The sequence below is a fragment of the Pteropus alecto genome, unplaced genomic scaffold (genome assembly GCF_000325575.1).
Source record: "Pteropus alecto unplaced genomic scaffold, ASM32557v1 scaffold50, whole genome shotgun sequence".
NCBI lineage: Eukaryota > Metazoa > Chordata > Mammalia > Chiroptera > Pteropodidae > Pteropus > Pteropus alecto.
In genome coordinates this window covers 2575277-2595208 of record NW_006431918.1, presented here as the reverse complement: position 1 = coordinate 2595208, position 19932 = coordinate 2575277, and the positions used below count along the sequence as shown (strand labels likewise).

The 19932-nt window shown below is 36.6% G+C and overlaps 1 protein-coding gene across 2 annotated transcripts in view; it reads left to right on the top strand.

Moving 5' to 3' along the window:
- The window catches only part of INPP4B (inositol polyphosphate-4-phosphatase type II B), a 557392-nt gene that overhangs the window by 446493 nt on the left and 90967 nt on the right, over positions 1-19932 (top strand). For both annotated transcript variants that reach the window (XM_006906232.3, XM_025042642.1), the window contains one exon: positions 16234-16411. In XM_006906232.3, coding sequence (XP_006906294.1) covers positions 16234-16411 — 178 coding nt within the window. The remainder of the gene's footprint in view (positions 1-16233; positions 16412-19932) is intronic.

Genomic DNA, 19932 nt, shown 5'->3' with positions numbered 1-19932 from the left:
GCAGGCATTGGATTCACATATGAATCAGATATAGTCTCTGATTGAAAGTGCTGAAGACTCCAATGAGAGATAAAGTTTCACAAATAATCATAATAAAATAAGATCGATATATAGAGCAGCAATTCTCAACCTTGGCTGTACTTCAGAATCACTTTTGGAGCTTTAAAACAATTATCCATTCCATGATGTCACCCAAGACAACCTCAGTGGAAGGCCTGGGAATGAAGCCCAGGTGTTGGTATATAGCACAAGCTTCCCAGGTGAGACTAATATACAGTTGAAAACCACTGACAAAGATGTAAGTGAATTGCTCTGGGAGAAGGCAGATGAAGGGTGTGGAGAACAGAGACGGGAATAATGATGCAGATGAATTATACTTGAAAAATGTGTAAAACGTCAATTTTTATGTATCAGGAGGAAAGAAAATCTACATGAAGGAATATTTATTGTAATGAAAAAAAATATTACAACTCGCTTACTGGAAATTTTTGTTTAAAGAATCCCAAACTGATTCAACAGTTGCGAAATAGAACCAAAGATGGGAATAAAGCTATAAGAATTTTGACCAGGGAGAACTTGGACCTGGGTAACAGCCAAACAAATAAATTTGAGCATATTATAGAGGTTTTCATGCTGTAAACATGAGACTTTTCTAGAAGAACTAGCACCCTAATTAGACATTTTATTTAAAGACTAGGTAGGATGTTTGTAATCCAGGCATTCATCTGTTACATCAAATGTCCATGTGTTCCTGGAGTCAGAGATTTACCTAAGACACTATTTGAAAGCCTGTGGATTTTTTTCCTCAAAATATAAATCAATTTTTTACTTTCAGTATTGTTTAAAGAAAGGGGGAAATTACAACATTTGTTTCACCTGCTTTGATCTTTTCTAATTTCACCAAGAACTTCAGGATCAGCCAGGACTTTTATTGAGTAGGATCATGACCTGAAAGCATAGCCCTTTCATTAAGATAAAAAAAACATCTCATAAAAACCAAGAGCCTTTGTAAATAAGAAGAAAAAGCCAATGAGGAGCAGTGTTAACTCTTCTTGGGAACGTTTATTCCCTGCCATCTCCCTATTCATTTGGAAGAACTCACAACTAACTCCCTGTACAGGATCCTAACATCACATGAATATCTACCCTGCCTTGAATATCTACCCTGATTTTTCCACCTACCACCTACTCCCATCTTTCAGATGACCATAATAAACATTTAATGCCCTACAATTTCAAATGAAAGAAAGAAAAAAAAAATCATTTGGGAAAGTCATAAGGAAAATGAACTGAATTTTTACTAATAGAAATATCTCAGGGTGTCCTTGAACCTACAACAACTTGAATCTATATTAGAATTTGAGTGAATTTTCTGAAGGAAAGTAAAATGATAATACAGAGTTAAGCAAATCAGTCTTGCTTTTTTATGAGATCAGTGGTTACATAATCATATGGTGAAAACTCTGAGGAACATTTTCAAGGAGAAATACAAGTAGATATTTCCTCATTCTCTATTATAAATAGGAGATGTCTTAGATAAAATGGAAAATATTGCATCAGGGAGCTCTCTACAGCCTACAGTCTAGCAGACATCCAATAAACTGGAAATGGGTGAACTGGATGCAAAACCTTTGAAACATATTCTTGTGATGGAATCACTAACCACGGCTTAATTTGGCGGGGGAGGCAAAACACACACTCACATTTTTAAGTTAATAATGTAGAGCTGAGGTGTCTAAGCAAAACTGTCAGAGTTATTCAGTGTTTCTCTTTGTATACTCTCTCCAGTAACATGTGAGCAGACTAGGCAGGAGTTACAAAAATATTTGTTTTAAAACTCTTCACTTTCATGCTTAAAACTAAAGGTTTTTTGTTTTTGCTTTTTTTAATGGAAAGGAATGAATGATTCAGATATATTTAATGAAAGTAGTAAGACTGCATCCGTATTTTGATTTAGGGAGCCAATGTTTTTTCCCCTACTATAAGGTCGTTCTCTGTCTCTAGCCTGGTCTCTAGATTTCTCTCAGAAACTTGACAGAGCAGTTTAGTCTGAGGTCATGTCATAAATCTTTTAAGTAGAAATATTTTTGATTTTTCGACAATATATATTTTAATAAATACTCTCTATTGATTGTTTTCTAGTTTTGCAAATGTATTTATTAGAAAATGTAGAAAAGTAAAAAGGAAGAGATTAAAATTACACACAGTCCTCTCCTTAACAAGACAGTTACTAGTGGAGGACTGGTCCAGTCTCTTCTAGTTTGGTTTTCCACTTATAATCTACATTTTCATGTTTTTTTCTGTTATAAATTAAAATTTTTTCAAATGGATTAAAATAACTAATTCTTCAAAGTATGTAAATTCAATGCTCTCCATTTAAAATTATCTCTGTTTGTGGTTCTTTAGAAGTCATGCCCGATATACCCAAACTAGTCTTTAAAAATATCAGTCTTATAGTTAATGGCTGAAATTCATGTCCCACTCATTTTCAAATATTTTCTTATCTTTTGAAAATAATATTTTATATCACCAAAAATAAAAAATAAAAATAAGTATCACACAAGCCTGATGGAAATAAGCATAACTATAAATAGAAGCCTTATCCACATTTTTTTTTCTTTCGAACTATGTCCAGTAGCTGAAAATATGTCATTTTCAAGGAAATAGAAATTTAAATCTTTGTGCAGATTATAATTTGATTCCCTGGCGGTATATTCTGTTCTTTCTATGAGTCGGTTCCTCCTTGGCCACTGTTAGCTCTCAGCTCAGTCCTTATCTGAGCAAATACACAGCCCAGGCTGCCAGAAGGACATATCAGGCTGTTATTTTGCTTGTGCACTGCCCTGCATGCAGCTCTCTGCACACAACATTAAATCTTCAAGAGTAAGTGGGTTTTATCTCTTATAGCTTGGAGTACAGAGAGAATAAAATATTTTTAATTAGTTATGTTGAGACTTGGGCACACTGCACAGACTAAATGATGAGGCTTTCAAAGCACTGAACTAAATGTGATACAAAGGAATGGAAAGGGTTTTGCTGAGTTGCATATGATACTAAATGAATTCGTAATGCAGCTTTTCTCCTTCGTTCTCTTTTTAACTATACAAATAAAATGTGCTTGTAGCTCCCAAATTTCAAGAATAAAGAAGCATAAAAAATGAAAAGCCTGCCTTTTCATTCTCCCTCCCTAGAATAAACCAATTGGAAGGTTTTAATGTATTTCCCTGTGCAATTCCTTCTAAATAGCCAACCATTTGAGTTTTCAGTGGTTATGACTCTTAGTCTGCAAACTCAGGTCATGAGAATGTCATGTTCTTGATTTTTTTAATAACATGGCTTAATTTTTCTGGCCCTCATTCTGTGGCAAGGCAGAAACTTCCACATCAAATTCATAGACTTCACTCCCTATATGGATTAAATCCCGGCTTGGCCACTTGCTGGTCTTGTGACCTTAGTCAAATGACCTTCCCTCTTTATACCTTAGTTTCATCATTTGTATCATGGAAATGCTATGCTTACCTCATAGGTTTGCTCTGAAACCTTAATGATTTCATATACACCAAAATTTTATAATGCTACCCGACACATAGTGGAGCCTTAATAAATTTTAGCTACCGTTTATGCAAAATATGTAAACAAGTATATTTTCACTCAAAAAATGTTTTGACAACTTTAAATTTTTAATACATGTAGACCTAATTTTTTTCTAAAAGCAAAGCATGATTTTATTGATTGAATAATTATCTGACCAATACAATATTGATGGTCATTTAGATTGCTTCTAATTTTTTATTTTAATCACTTGTGTTTATAAGGTATACCCTTATTCTTATGTCCTTGAAAATTCGTGTTTCTTTCTTGTAAATTCTTAAAAATGGAATTTCTTACTTGAGGTGGTTAAATTTTAGAGATGCTCCCATATTATTCCCCCAAAAAAGTTGTACCAATGTGTGTAAGATGCCTAATTGCCCACATATTCATGAGCACAGTCCTTTACACACCATCTCTGAGTTAAGCCCAGATATGGCTCAGTATGAGGTCCAGACACGTATACGACCATCTAGCAGACAGCTTTCTCATTAATGGTATCACCCAAACACTTCACAGTCGACGTATTATGTCATCTCTCACCCCCGTACCCTTAGACTTCTTTCGAGGATTCTTTTTCTCAGTAAAAGTTACCACCATTCACCTAGATGTTCAATTGAGACACTAGAAATTCTTGATCGCTTTTTTCCCCCTTGCTTCCACTTCCAAAAAAAAAAAAAAAAATTAGTTCTGTCAGTGCTATCTTCTTATTTCTCAGGAAGTCATTCATTTCAATAATGAATTATGGCTTGGGATAATCCTAACCCATAGAAACACCATCCTTTGAATGTCTACTGCTCAATCTCTTAATCGCTCCCCCTCTTTCCAGGCTGTCTCTCATCTTGGTTGGAGTCATATTTCTAAAAGACAAATATAATCTAGTGATTTCATAATTTTAAACATATCTTAGCGGCCTCTGGCCTGGAGTGGAGAGTCCGAGGTGCAGAGCATATTCACGTGTCCTCTGGCCCCTCTCTCTTCTCCAGCCTGGTCTCACCACTCACACCATCATCTCTTTCTCTCACACCACCCTCCAGAGTGAACCAAACTGAACTTCTTCGGTTTCGCTTCTGCCTGCGACTCCTTGGCTAGACCACATCTGCTTTCAGCCTCCAGTGCACAAACATCCCTAATGGTCTGTCTTCCCCTCCAGACTGTGTATCATGAAGGTCCGTGGACTGTGTCTTTCTGGTTTACCACAGTGTCCATGGGAACTAACTCGATGAGTGTTTCTTGAGCTAATAAGTGTATGTATGAGGGAGTGACCGAGAGCAATGGAAGGATTGCCTGTCCTGAGCGTATCACTTCTCTGCCTGAAGAGATCGATGTGAATGAATTAGGTAACAGAGACACCAAAGATGTTTGTGAAATTAAGAAACAGGAACATAGGGGCATTCGTGAAAATGTCTTACAGGCTTTATAAACAGCCATTTGTCAGGTACTAGAATGTTAGTGTTTGTTTACACCTCACATTAAACAAACAAACAAACAAACTTTTATGTGTTCTGAAAGGAGAAAGGTGATAATTTTTATAAAAATAGCCAACCTAAAATCCGGTTCAATATTAGTAATTCAGTGGTGACTTTAACATTTAAAAGTCAGTGGCATTCTTCCAATCATCTACGTCCCCAAAAGCTTGGGAAGCAAAGTATGATCTGAAATTTAGGCAAGAAGCACTGTGTATAGTGTGACAGTGCAGAATTTTCTTTTCTTTTTCTTTCTTTCTTTTTTTTTGGTATGGAGATTTGTTTCTTTATTGAGAAACTTAAACTTGGGTAAATCAGAAAAGGCAATTTTGGGGGCGAAAATCAAAACCCACAGTAGAAAAAAACATAGTTAACTCTGTCTTGGTCACAGCAGAACCCAGAGAATATATTCTTTTAATTAATTGAAAAATTCTAGGTGCTTCATAATTGACCTTTTGAAAAAAAAAAAAAAAAAGACCTATTAAATTTGCAATTTGTGGTTCTCGGTGTTAAGGTCCATAGGACAAGCTAGGAATTCTTCAAACCTTGAGCCGAATTCCATGAGGGGTTATTTGGCTTTCGAATCAATCACTCTTGTCGAAGTGGTAGCAGCTGCGACAACGTCCCCAGGAGCAGGCAGCTCCTTTCTTGGCTTGGTGAGCTGCAGAACCGCCACAGCCTCGTCCACCTTGGAGCGAGACTCCGAAGACGACAGCCTGAGCAGCACCTCGGCATTGTCGGTCCCCAGCAGCATTCCCCGAATCTCCCCGGCCAGGTTCGAATGCGTGGTTTGGATGAGCGGGGACAAACATTCTCCCAGCGTCTGCTTCCGTTCTTGGGGCGATGCTGCGGCCAGCATGGAAGCGGTCGGGGGCTCCTGCCCCTGCACGTGGACCGCAGGCCGGGGTGCCTGCAGAGGCTGAGTGGCAGGGTGAGGGCTGTGGACACGGGAGGCTACTTGTAAGGTGCAACAGCCGGAGCAGCAGCAGCCACAGCAGCACAAGGTGCTAAATTCTGCACAGATGTAGGAACACCTCCAGACTGGCAGCTGTCAGTCAGCCCTTGCTGGGTGGCACCAGCCCCGCCAAAGCCCATAGCCAAGCAGTCCCGGCACTCTGGCCGGGTTGGAGCCAGATGGCGAAGAGCTGGCCAAGGCCTGGACTGGCGCGTAGCACTTGGCGTTCCTTGAAAGCCTCGAGGTCTCCCACCTTGCTGCCAATGTCAGAATTCTTAAAAATTAAGTCTTTCCTTTAAATCAAATGACTTTAATTGTAAATGAAACTAAGTTTGCGAAATGACCTAGAATTTACAGTGATAATAAATTTGGTGAAGAGAACAGTATGTGAAAATAAAACACATAATCAATCTTAATTGTGGGATTTTTAGAAAGCCATCAAACTTCTCACCCTTCAGTTTCCATATCTGCACGATAGATGTGACTGATTTCTCTTAAAATGATTAGATTATTAGAAAGAGTGGTTAGTATCTTGAGATTTTGAGGAATGACATTAAGTATATTATCACTATTTCTCGAGAAGATAATTCAGATATTTTGACTTTATATGTTTTAATTTCACACAGTTATTAAGATATGACTTCTGGTTTTATCTAAGAAGAAAAAGTTAATCAACAGAAAGATTAGAATTTAAAAGATAAAATGTGAAATCTAATAAGCAAATTACAGAAAGAAACCTTTTTACTGCTTACTTTAAAAAACTGAATATGGAAAGGTATTATGGTTTGAGGACTTATTTTCTGTAAATCAGGAGTTGCATTTCTCCTTCACCGTAAACTAAAAATTGTTTTAAACCATGACACAATTATGTCATCTCTACTAGTATGCTTTTAACCGAAGGAAGACTTTGTACTCAGGTTAAACACTGAGTGATTTCTAGTGTATTTTTTTAAAGCTCTTTGTTAACTTAGATATTTAATATCCATCATTCCAAACGCAGTGAACAGCAGGAAAAAAAAAAATGTCATCTACAAATAATTGTTCAGAAAATAAAAAATACTGTATTTTCCAGAGTTTAGAAACTAACTGTAAACTATCTCATTCTTTTCAAGATTATAGTAAAGATGCTAACTTTTTTTTAAAAAATAGTACGTATGGGATCTATGTCATGGAAAAATCACAGAATTGGATTGTGTAACATGAGAAAAAAAATGGTGTTATTGCAAGATCTTGCTTAGGCGGTAACCTGCGATAAGTAGTTATTGTGAGAAGCCTGTTAGAGGATTGAGGTGGCTTGGCCCAAGGCGGTGTTAGCAGAGATGGAGAGAAAGAGATTGGCTACAGAGATATTTAGGAGGGCTTGGCAATCGTTTGGATTTTGTGTGTTTGTTTGGAGTGGGAGGTAAAAATCTAGAGGCATCAAAATTTCCAAGTTCTATGCATTCTGTGCAGCACACCTGGGTATGGTGGTGCCATTCACTGCACCTTGGCTCAGAAACTCCAGGAACGTAGAACAGCTGGGAGAGAAATGGAGGGCAAGAGAGAGAGAGGGAGGGAGAAGAGAAAGAGAAAGAGAGAGAGATAGAGAGAGAGAGAGAGAGAGAGAGAGAGAGAATCTGAAGCCACTTGTTTGCTATATCAATTCTGGCAACTCATCCTATAGGCCATGACAGGTTTTTATCTGAAGATTAATATGATCAGATTTGCATATTAAATGACAATGTGCAGAGAACTGAACAATTAGACTATTATGATAGTGATAATGAAAGGAAATGATGACTGCTAAGTTAAAGAGGATTTTTAGGAAACTTATATAGGATTTAAATCCAACTGGATGAGGACTTGAGGGAGACTGGGAAAGGTTGAAAGATTCTTAGGTTTCTGGTTTCTATAATTGAATAAATGTCAAGGCCACTAGGAAAGGAAGTACAGGATATCAGCCATTTGTTTTCATTGTTTAGCTATAATAAAGTCAGTTGTCCCTATTCAATATGAAAAGTTTTGGGAAACAGGAAAATCATTTTGTTAACTCTACGCTTTTTTCTCAGTGAAGAATCTTTTAAATTTTAGAAGTAGCAGAGAATCTCAGAGATCACAAATTCCCATATTTATTTTATTGATGAGAATACCGTGACCCGAAGATTGAATCACCCATACTGATAATGACAGAGCCAGAGCTATAAAATTAGAGATCTATCCTCACCCTCAAATTCTTCTTCCATACTCATTCACCCTCATGCCATCAGTAGATATTCAACACAAAACCCATGATCTTAATAAATGAACACTGTTAGTTCTAACTAATAATATTAGTTACAGATGACCTTTCTAGGAATTGATTTTGCTACTCGCCAGATAGAAAAATTTAAAAAGTTGCTCCATTCAATTTCTTCTGGGCTTTTATGAGAAGATAATTTTAAAAGTAAATTACTTCATCTGTACTATTAAACAACACACGAATCTATGTGGTGATTTGCACTCAGATCGGTTACTATTTTAATCTGCCTGAAATTGCTCTATACAGTCATCAGTAGAAATATTTCTAAGACTTTAGTCTTATTGGTTCTCTATCAGCAGCCGTCCCAACACCTCAAGAAAACCATTTGTAATTGCTTCTCAGCCCTTTGGTTAAGATCAAGTGAAGAAAACCATTTATTTAGGATTATACCTACAATAAAAATGATAAAATAAAAAGAATTTTTTCAAAGATGTTTTAGATTCTATTATAATAATAAAATATTAGAAACATCTTGAATGAATGAATAAGCAAACTATCCTGTCACTAACGTAGAACACCATATAGTCATTTCAATTAGTAAGTGCATTATGAGGTATGTAGGGATGTATATAAAAAAATATGCCTGAAAGAAAACATGATATTGTATGTATACAGAAGATATCAATCTAAACATAATGGTGAATGTTTTCAAAGGGTAATAAGTTTACTTAGAGTGATACAGATAGATATAGAGTTTTATTTCTTTTAGGATTGTTTTGTTTGCTATCTCTCCTTTTTATCTAGTTTTAGAATAAGAGAAATGTCTTTTTAAAACGCTTTTGCCACTCCTACTTGCAGCAAATATGGAAAACTTGGTGATGTTAAAAAAAAATCTCCAACTACAAACACCCAGAAAAGTGAGATGCAATGTGACATCCTTTTACATCGCTTTTAAGTGACTGCCTGAGCTCTCAGGCATGTGAGGAGCTGGAGTGCTGAGCGGTTAGTGAGCAAGCCTTGAAACTAGGACCACTCCAGAGGATGTTTGCCCGCGCCAAGAATATAGGGCCTTAGGTTTGCAAGGTCTTGTGGGAAAAAGATATGCAAAAGAGTTACCCCTTTTTCTTCTCCTCTGCTACCAGTCCTGGCAGTGGCATCTAGAGGACAGGCATCATCCTTCTCATCCACTGATTATCTTGCTGGCTACCTCTGGCCTTTCACTTTTCTCATTGCATTGACCAAATAGCGCTCCTTAAATATTTGCTGAAAGCAATTTACTGCAAGATGATTTTCAGATTCTTTCTTTAGTCTAATCTGTGTTATAAAATACAATCATATATCTTTTCTAATGAGCTCCGTTTTAACTAGAAGATGAGAACTTCTTTAATTATATTTTATTTTAATATTATTTGGCTGTACCCACCATTATGTTGCTAAATAAAAGATGTTTCCTGTGTTTTTATATCTTTTCCAAATTTAAAATTGCTCAATACTATGTTCACGAGGTTGTAAAACATAATTAAGAGTTCAAACCAAGTAATAATAAAGACCCGAGTTTGAGCACTGGTTCTCTCATCTATACTAGTTGCATGATCCAGGCCGAATTACTTAACCACCCAGACTTCAATTTCCATATCTGCATAATGGAATAATATTTGTCCTTCAGAGAATTGTTGTCAAGATTAAATAAAATAATCGCAGAAAAGAATTTAGCATAATACTAGGCCTATAGTATAGACTTAATAATTATTAGCTATTAAAATGAGAAGAAGAAAAAGAAGAAGAAGAAGAGAAAGATAGGGGTGGAGGTTGAGAAAGAGAGAGAAGGAGAGAGAGAGAGAGAAGGAGAGAGGAGTTGATTTGGATTATTTGAGTTAATTCTACATTGTAAATGAATGGCTTGATTAGACACCCTCCATAAAAAATAACAGATTTAACAGGGACAAAAATTAAAATGAACCTAAAATGCCTTCTGTTTTCTGTATTTTTATCCCAGATTCATAATCACTATAATATCATGTGCTGAAAACATTTGCTTTTGTTTTTTCTCCAGCTTTATTGAGGTATAATTGACAAATAAAATTTTTAAATATTCAAGGCGTATAACTTGATGTTTTGATATATTCATACATTGTGAAATAATTACCCAATTGAGATAATTAGCCTATCCATCATCTCCCATAGTTACCGTTCTCTTTTTTCCTTTGTTTCTGTGGTGAGAACACTTAAGATCTACCCTCTTAGTAAATTTCAAGCATAAAATACAGTACGATTAACTGTAGTCACCCTGCTGTACCGTAGATTCCCCAGGAATTACATCTCCTGCATCACTGAAACTTTGTACCCCTTGACCAGCGTCTCCCCATTTTTCTTCCCCCAGACCCTGGCAACCATTGTACTCTCTGCTTAAGTAGTGTAATTTGCATACCACACAACTGACCTATTAAAAGTGTGCAATTCAAAGATTTTTAGTAAGTTTCTAGAGCTGTGTAGTCATCATCACAATCCAATTTTAGGACATTTCCATCACCCCATAAAAGTCCCTCATGCCCATTGGTGGTCAAGGGAACGTTTGCTTTTGCCGTATATTCAGGAATGGTTTCGACTGTTGGACCTTATCTTACTCCGTAGTTTGATTAGCTACTTGAATGTTTAAAGTCGAGGTTGGAATTGAGAAAGTTTTTAGATGGGAGGAATTGGTTCACGTGGTTTGGGTGTTAACTCCATCACACTTTCATAGAGGAGTGAGCATGAAAATACTGGATGCCAAACGGAGAGAAATAGAACTAAACTGACCAGCCCCTTGGAAGTTGGCGAAGGAAATCGGGGCAAGTGGATTTAGAGATAAATGAGAATAGGCCGTGGAAGGAAGTGAAAACACATGGACTTTGTTTATTTAAAGGTCATATAATGGTGCCTGGGAAATTTTTACAAGAGCGAGTATAGGGCTAAGGAAAAGATATATAGAGAAAAGAGATCTTAATGGTCAAGAAATTACAGGTAGGAGCTTGCAGACTGAAAAGTAGGAGTCACTTTGCTCGGAGTCGAAAAATAAATTTCCTTTGAGGGCAAGTTGAACCAAAATGAATTTTAGGGTTTTCCCCCCGCCCCCCGCCTCTTAATTGGCATCACTGGCCACAGAGCTAGTAAATGGCAGAATCGAGCCTTGTTCAAAACGCTGATTCTAAAATTCATGTAAAACTAATATATTTTTAACAAGAGAGGTTTCAAAGATAAACATCAGTTTAAGTTGAGATGATGTAACTCATTTAATTATATAAATGAAATTCGTAGGAGGCAAACAAAAGAAATACCGTTTTCCTTCTAGTTCTTTCTCTAAGCCACAAAATGGAAAGGAAACATAGGGACAAGCAGAGAGGTTTTTCTTTTTTTACCTTCTACAATTTCATGAAGCACGTTGTTAAAGTCCATGAAGCCAGAAGGGTATATTCAAGTACGCTAAGGTGTAAATTTTCATTTATCATCCACATGGTTCTCTCTCTCTCTCTCTCTCTCGCACTCGCTCTCTCGCTCTCTCTCTCTCTCTCTCTCTCTCTCCTCTCTTTTACGAGCAGTGCATGATGAGTTAGGAAAAAGAATAAATAACTGGACATAGTCCTTCGATTTTTCTCTGGAGATTTAGTTCTGCCACAGGAACAGACGCACATCACTTAAACATTTTTTTCTGTGCTCATCCTCTGTCCATGCTCCTCCACCCCTATCTTTTCCTTCTCTCTCATCCTTGCCTGTTCTTATCTCTCACTTACATTTTTTTTTACTCCATTTACCAAAGTAGTGGCTTGGCACTGAGTAAATGGGTATAGAAGTGGAGGCCACAGTGGCATGGGGGTAGAAAGGCTTATCTAAGTGGCAGAGCAATTCCCAGAATTTAGGATGTGGACTGGATGCTGAGGAATAGCTGCTTTATATTTCTTCCTTTGCTGCCTCCTGCCTTCTTCAAACCTAAGCACAAGACACGGATTTCGATGTCATAGAGTAAGAACAGACACAGGGAGACCAGTTTGTAGGCTATTGTGATAATCGTGGGGGTAGAAGATGATAGAGGATGCAATGAGTGTGGGAATAAGTGATTGGATTCTGCATGTATTTAGAAAGAAAAAGCAGAAGATTCTGAAAAACTGGAGAAAAGACACGGGGGAAAGAGAAGAGACAGACACCACATCGAATGGACAGGCTGTGAAGCAGTTTGGGGGAGAGTGCAGGAGCTGGTGGCTGAGAATGGGGAGCAGACCAGCAGCTCAACTAGGGACCTGATAAGTTGGAGCTGTGAAGAGGAGAGCTTTTGTTTTTAATTGGATTTCAGGAAAAAGGTCTAGGCTAGAGATGCGAATTTGGGGATTGTTAGCACAATTGAGATATTTAAACTAGAAGAGTAAATGAGATTATTTAGAAAGGACATGGAGATTTGAGTTCCAAGGACTGAGCCTTGGAGCAAGCCAGCACTAGAGGATGGGGAAACGGGGCACCAGCGAAAAGCAACTGAAGCGGCGTATGCACTCAAGAATAGACAATCGTTGTTTTAATTATATTTTGGTAGCAATTAAAATATATGAATATGAATATTATTTCACCTTGTGCTTTATTTTTCTATATATCTCCAAAATATGGCAACCTATTGACACCATACACACATGCACATAAGAGTTTGGGTGGGGAAACGGGGCACCAGCGAAAAGCAACTGAAGCGGCGTATGCACTCAAGAATAGACAATCGTTGTTTTAATTATATTTTGGTAGCAATTAAAATATATGAATATGAATATTATTTCACCTTGTGCTTTATTTTTCTATATATCTCCAAAATATGGCAACCTATTGACAACATACACACATGCACATAAGAGTTTGGGGGTATTTGTGTGTGTGTGTGTGTATGTGTGTGTGTGTTCTAATTAGTTGATATTAAAGGATTTAAATAAATATAAATTAAATTAAAATGTATATATGTACACATATACGCTTTGTTTCATCAATAGAAAACTATTTTGAAACCAATTTCAATTTTTATTATCTATGATTTACTCTATTATTTGTATCCTATAAAGTATTTTTTGTCCAAGCAAATATTTTGTTCTTCTACTGATTTTGTCTGATGATAGTTAATTCAAGCGCTTGGATTTAATTTAAATTTTAGACCACTATAAAAGAGAGTTTAGCTATATTCTTTTTATCTCGATAATTAAATTATACTCATAACTTCCCATTTAAGAAGCTATAACTGTTGAAATATATGACATGTTTTAAGAGTCAGACACTGAATAGGTAGATGAAATATATGTATACTTAAAATTATTTTGTAGTGGTGGTATTTTTTTTCCATGCCATAGTCTGTCATCCTGGACACCAACATTGGCTTTTATTGTAGAAAATGAATCTTTCAGCCTCACTGCTCATTGTTAAAAGACTTAATCAGGAGAACCCACGCCTGCTATATAACCCTGTTCCAACAGAGAGTGACTTAGGAGCAGGGGGCAGGAGTTATGATTCTGTCCCGTGACGGTGATTGAAGAATGCTCTGGGGGGAGCAGAGGAAGAGGCTAGGGAGTATATTGGGAGGGAAAAGATGAAAGAACGATGGAAATGGGAGGTGACAATGAGGAGGGAATTGGAGCATCTCGTGCAGAATATAAAGGCGGAGTACAAAAGTAGCCTTGTAAAAAGTTTATGAAAATTAGAACAAGTTAGGAATAAGGAACTTAGAATAATACTGAAATTTTATCAGAGTCATTGTGTAGCATGATCAAAGGTTAAGAGGGACCACAGTCAAAATAATGACGGCCAGAGTCTCTGAAAGTGCTCTGTTCTCGGGATGTCCTGAGGTGCTAGTTTCAGACGCTACTACCTACCGAAGCAGAATCTCCTCGTGTTGCCAGGGAATCTGCATTTTTTTAAACACACACCCAGAGAGTGCCCTCACCCCAAGTGAATCTTATGCCTACTAAAATTTGCGCACTGCTGAGCTAGGAATGTGTGAGAAATAAATCTCGAAAATGTATGTGTTAGGCTCAAATGGAGAGGAGACTCTACAGGAATTTGCAGAGTAAGAAATATGTATAAAAAATAATGAACGTAGGTCATGTTTGGGAATAAAGTAACAGTGAGCCACCTTGTCACCATAAGGTGACACCAGGAAGCAAATTATAGCGACAGAAGAACAGATCAGTGCAAAGGGGTCACGGAGCAGCTATTGCACACTGCTTTCTGTGTCAGGTCGGTAGTAAGTCCCCTCTGCTGTCAGAGCTGCTGGGCATCAAGCATTGTCCCCACCCTGGCAGCAATACCTTTCATAATTTTCCTTGCGAAAATAACACAGGAGTGCTTGACTTACAAAGACTGTGGTGGACTGAACATTGTACCCAGTCTGAGTACAGACGATTAGGGGAACAACCCAGCTCAGGATTTTCGTTAAAGGCCTTGCGTAAGATTAGATGAGCCAGAAAGTAACAAAGCTAATTGGCAAGGACTGTTGTTTCCTTTCTCCTCCTCACCATCATTATTTGTCATTTACTTTAGTTTGCATTAAAATATATAATAAGTAGTCAAAGTACGTTCCATTTTTAAGCTCCAGCTTCTGACATTTATGTCTATAATACAAAACAGAGCAGATTCTCGTAAGTGTCACAGACTAACCATGTGTTTTTTTATAAACCTGTACGCCGCATCGACTTCATGTCCAGTCTTATGAATAGTCCAGGCAACCAAGGACATTTCTTTTCATCACTGTGCAAAAGACAATTAAATAACATAATAGTAATATTATATGTTTGCAAAAGAATATTGTCTCCCTGAAGAAACTGTATTTTCCCTGAAAATCATTAGCATAAAGGAAGGTTAGGAGAGCTTCCCAGATGTTAATTTTTCTTATTGAATTCTACTGTTCGAAAATAAGAGATGGAATGATGGAAATTTTAATAATTAAGCTGGTAAATATAGACAAAATATTCAATAAATACTCAATGGAGGCTGCAAGGTATTATGGAAAGTGCTTGGGCGGTGGGATGTAGAGGGATGTAGGCAAGCTTTGCACCATCCCTGTGAATGCACCAGACAGGACTTCTCTTTCTCTCCCTATGGCCGGCGATTTTCTAATTCCTTCCCCTGCCGGAATGCCTCCTTTGTCTCTCCTTATGAAACTGTCCAAAGAGTCCTTCCTTCCATGGAATCTTTACTCTTATCACGTGCTTAACCAATTCTGGGATGATGATTATAAAAGTCAGTAATTCAAACTAGTAATCCATTTTAGGTTTTTTACAAGTTAAATGAAAAACCACAAGGAATAAAAAGGCTGGTGATAAAATAGCATAATGGAATTTTCCTGCTGTAAAAGTCCTTTTTCTAACCAATAAAATTTTCTATATGTCCACTTGACGTTAATTTCTTTTCTCCCCATTTCTCAGCTATTAAAATTTACTCCCTTTGCCCCAAGTATCATGGGTGAGGGGGAAATTTAGGTAGTAGTCATTGAATGCTTGCTCTATGTCAAGCACGCTTTTAGGCACTTCACATGAATAATCACCAGTCTTACCCACCTCTTCGAATTATTTGGATAATTATACTCACCTTCCTCATAAAGGAAACAGAAGGCTGCCCAAGGCCACCCAGCCAATGAGTGCCAGAGCTAAGATTTATATTTGGATTCCCCTGAATATAAAGCTCAAACTTTTCCCTCCATACTGTGGGCCTCAAGTTCATTAGTAATTAATACAAATTTGTTTTAAATACTAATACTTGACCTATGTAATCATGAAGAATAGTCCCAGTGGTTGAAAAAAAGACTAGATTTATTTAACCTAGTCTTAAAAAATATCTTGTTCATTCTACTTAAAAAACTCATAGGCCATGGTAAAAATCTCTTGGAACAGTTTTTAACTGTTCAATAGGAAGTGATGATATTTGGAGTTATGTTTATCATTTGCCACCTGATATTAAGGGCTGTAAATTCTTTCTGCTTCATGTATAACTTGCCTTTATCTTTGTCTTTTCAGTACTGGGTACCAGTTTATTTACTATTCGCCTGAAAACACAGCCAAAGCAAAAGAAGTTCTCAGCAACATCAATCAACTACAACCTCTGATAGCAACCCATGCAGACCTACTGCTTAATTCTGCAAGCCAGCGTTCTCCAGACAGCTTGAAGAATTCTTTAAAGATGCTTTCAGAAAAAGTAAGATCCAAATCATCCCTACAGTGGGGAAAATGAAACATCCAAATTCCCACTGGTGTTACTTTCTGCATACATTGCCTTTCATGGCACCTGGAAATGTAAAGTAGACTAAGTTAAAAAGCAAGCTTCAAAGTATTGCCACAGGATCAAAATGAATTGGCTTATTCTCTTTTCAAATCTTACTGGGCACTAAGGGGTTTTTTGTTGTTGTTTTTTGTTTGTTTGTTTGTTTGTTCCTAGTAGGAAATGAAACCTGTTATTGGTTGGTATATATCTTTTTCTTTTCCTTGATATCCCTCATTTTTTTGGTTCATGGTCTTATAAAATGAATTAAATTAGATTTCAAAAATTACTTCATTTTCCTCTGGTGATCACCTAATTTTTATGCATATGAAGCTGTCCATTTAAATAGGAGTGTCACTTCATTTGAAAGCAGGACTTTGATGTGGATTCTTATCAGTGGCATGAGGTAATTTTTCTGCCTGAGTTTGCTTTCAACACTAGCTACTGGGAAAAGGTTCTATAATTTTCCAAAAGTATTAGTTATTATTTGAAATGTAGCAGGACCTAAGCCTTAATTTTTCCAAAGGTGACTTGCACCCTACATGCAGAAAGGAAGGACAGTTTGGCTTGTCGTAGATACTCAACATCAGCATCCACCTCTAATTAGGGCAGCTGAATGATTCAGAGAGAATTAAGATAGAAAAAGGCCAATCGCAGCTTGATTTTAATGTAAAACCAGATGTCCTAGAGTCCAATTACAGTACACTCATCTTTAGCCTCTGCATTCTGAGGACACCCTGTAATTCATTATGAGATACTTCCGGTAAATATGCCCTTGAAGAAACTGACCAAAGAAAATTCTCGTAGGGTCCTTTCAAAATAAAATAACAGCGTAGCTCTTCACATCCTTGAAGAACAGATTCATAGAAACCTGAATGCTGTTATAATTAATAACACCTTAAGCTTATTTAACATTTTAGTTTAAAATGTGTAGTATCCCATCTTTTTCTCATAGGATCTAATATTTTTATTAAAAATAAACTAATATCTATTTAGAAAGATCAAGTGAATTGTCTAATAAATTAAAAAAGTGAAAAATTAAAACCGAAGAACTCTAGTTCAAAATGCAGCATTCATTCCACGACCAACAGCAGCCTCCATCATAACAAGAAAGGAAAAAATTGACCCAAAATTACAGATACCGACATTGTCAAATATTACGCTAGGGAATTCATGACTGATTTGACTGATGTTATTACATTTAATCTTCGAGTGGTGGATATACATTGCTTGCATTTCACAAAGGAAAAGATTGAAGCTAAGAAAAGTTAAAAAAAAAAAATGTGTAAAATCATGCAGCTAAAGTCAAACCCAGGATTCAGACAAAACCAGGATTCACATTCGGGTCTGACTGACTCTGAAATGAAAGCTTTCTGGTATCTTCTATGTCATATATGTATTTTTGACATTTCCTTTTTTAAAATTAAAAAAAAAAAATTAGACAAACTCCTCAACAGCACTTAAGTATTCTAATAGTCAATAAGTATGTCTAATGGTCAACCAATATGTCATAGCCAGGAAAAAGGAAAAAAGAGAAGTGTTTCACACAAGAGTATCATTTCATTTGGGTGCATTTCTTTTTCAGATTTGTAGATGAGGTGAGGTTTTCTGATTCATCTAAGCAGAAAATGTTAGCAAATAGCAGATCACTGCAGTGATCACAGAGCAGTATTTATATTCTTCCTGTGCATTGGGCAGGAACTTGTCATTTCATACATCATTTACAACTTGCTGCGGTGATTCGAGTTGGGGGACAGAGTGCGTATGTTCTCCTTCTTTAATTCAGCATTGCTCCAACTTCTCTTCTGTCTTTCTACTGAGTAGACAGGCTTCGTCTACTAATAAATCTGTCAGCTCTTGAAATCGGGAGGATATTTTTTTAAGTTGAGTTTGCAAGGCATGCCTGGAATGTCAAAAGAATTATCTAAAGTAAGAGTTTTGCATAGACTATGAACATAGGTAGTAGCTCATGGTTTAAAATAAAGCATGATCCATAAATTTAGCATAAATTGAGTTCTAGTGCCATCTTAAACTTTAGTATAATTTAATATTAGTAAAATTTAGCTTAAAACATTTTGTTTTTAAGATCAGGGTCTTGCACATTAGCGAATAAAAATTCTTTCTTCATCGATAGTTCTTTCTTTTATTAAATCTGAACTGGGGTGTTTGAAAAATAAGGGCTTGAGTTGTTTTCTTAGGAACTTATTCACATAGAATATTAAATACATAATAGGAATTGTCTATGTTTATATTTATCAGAGAACTTTGAAGGTCTTATATAGCCTGTGAGCAGCCAAACAGGGAAGAATTCACTGTGTAGACCGAGGAGGCTGGCAAAGGCCGAGGGAAACCCACGGGTACTGGAGAGGGAGGCATTCGATTATCCTGTAATGAGATGGCATCTCTCTTTTTAGGTTAACTGTTGCTCTGGAGATGATGGCAATGGATGCATTATCCGTTCAATATATACTCAGAATCTAGGGGAAAAGTATAGGGCAACAGAGAAATCTAACTTGCTAACGGGTCATATTCAGAGAGTCTCAGAGCAGGCAATAATTGTAGATCCAAAGGCAATTTATATTATCTCTATTGCTACTGATAACCAAGCCACAGGACTAAAGCCTTACAGGAAAATTCTGTTCTGCTAAATGTCTATTAAAAGAAGAAACAACAACAAAAAAACTACAATTTGTAAAAGTAAATATTTATTGAATTTATACTATTTGCCAGACAATGTCCATGACACTGGGGGAATAAGACACAGGCCTGTTCTCCCCAAAGGGTCAAGGTCCTTGATGGTAATGGTTATGATGCTAATGATGATGACAATAATCACTAGCATTTATTGGCAGCTTACTAACTGTGAAGTACTATTATAAGGTCTTAAATTCTTACAAGTCTGTGAGGTGGGTACTATGGGTACTATAATTTTCAACATCTAATTTTCCTAATCCTGTGAAGTAGGTACTTTTAATATCCTCATTTTATACAGTAGGGGAAACTGAGGTACAGAAATATATATAATGAAGCAAAAATTGCCCATCTGGTAAGTCTGGCTCTAGAGTCTGTGAGCTTAACCACTATAGTATATGGTCAAATGTTCCATGAATGCTAAGATAGACACTGTATATAGAACTAAGAGAAAAAGTAGGGAGGGTGGGGGTGGGGGTGGGGAGGACATAATTGAAATATCACAAGAGTAACATTTGTTTCATGTCCTAATGTGCGTGAACTCAAATTGTTCTAATATTTTAATTCTTAGTTTATCTTCTAATGGAAAACTGGGCTTGTTTGCTACATATTAGTTTATGAAAATATTAAAGAAATTATTTAATCTTATGATATGGGGTCATAACAAATGCAAACTCTAAGTTTATATGAATAATTCCAACATACAAAGCATAGGCCAAATTTTTAACATAAGATATGAAAGGTTAATAATCGAGTAGAATAAAAAT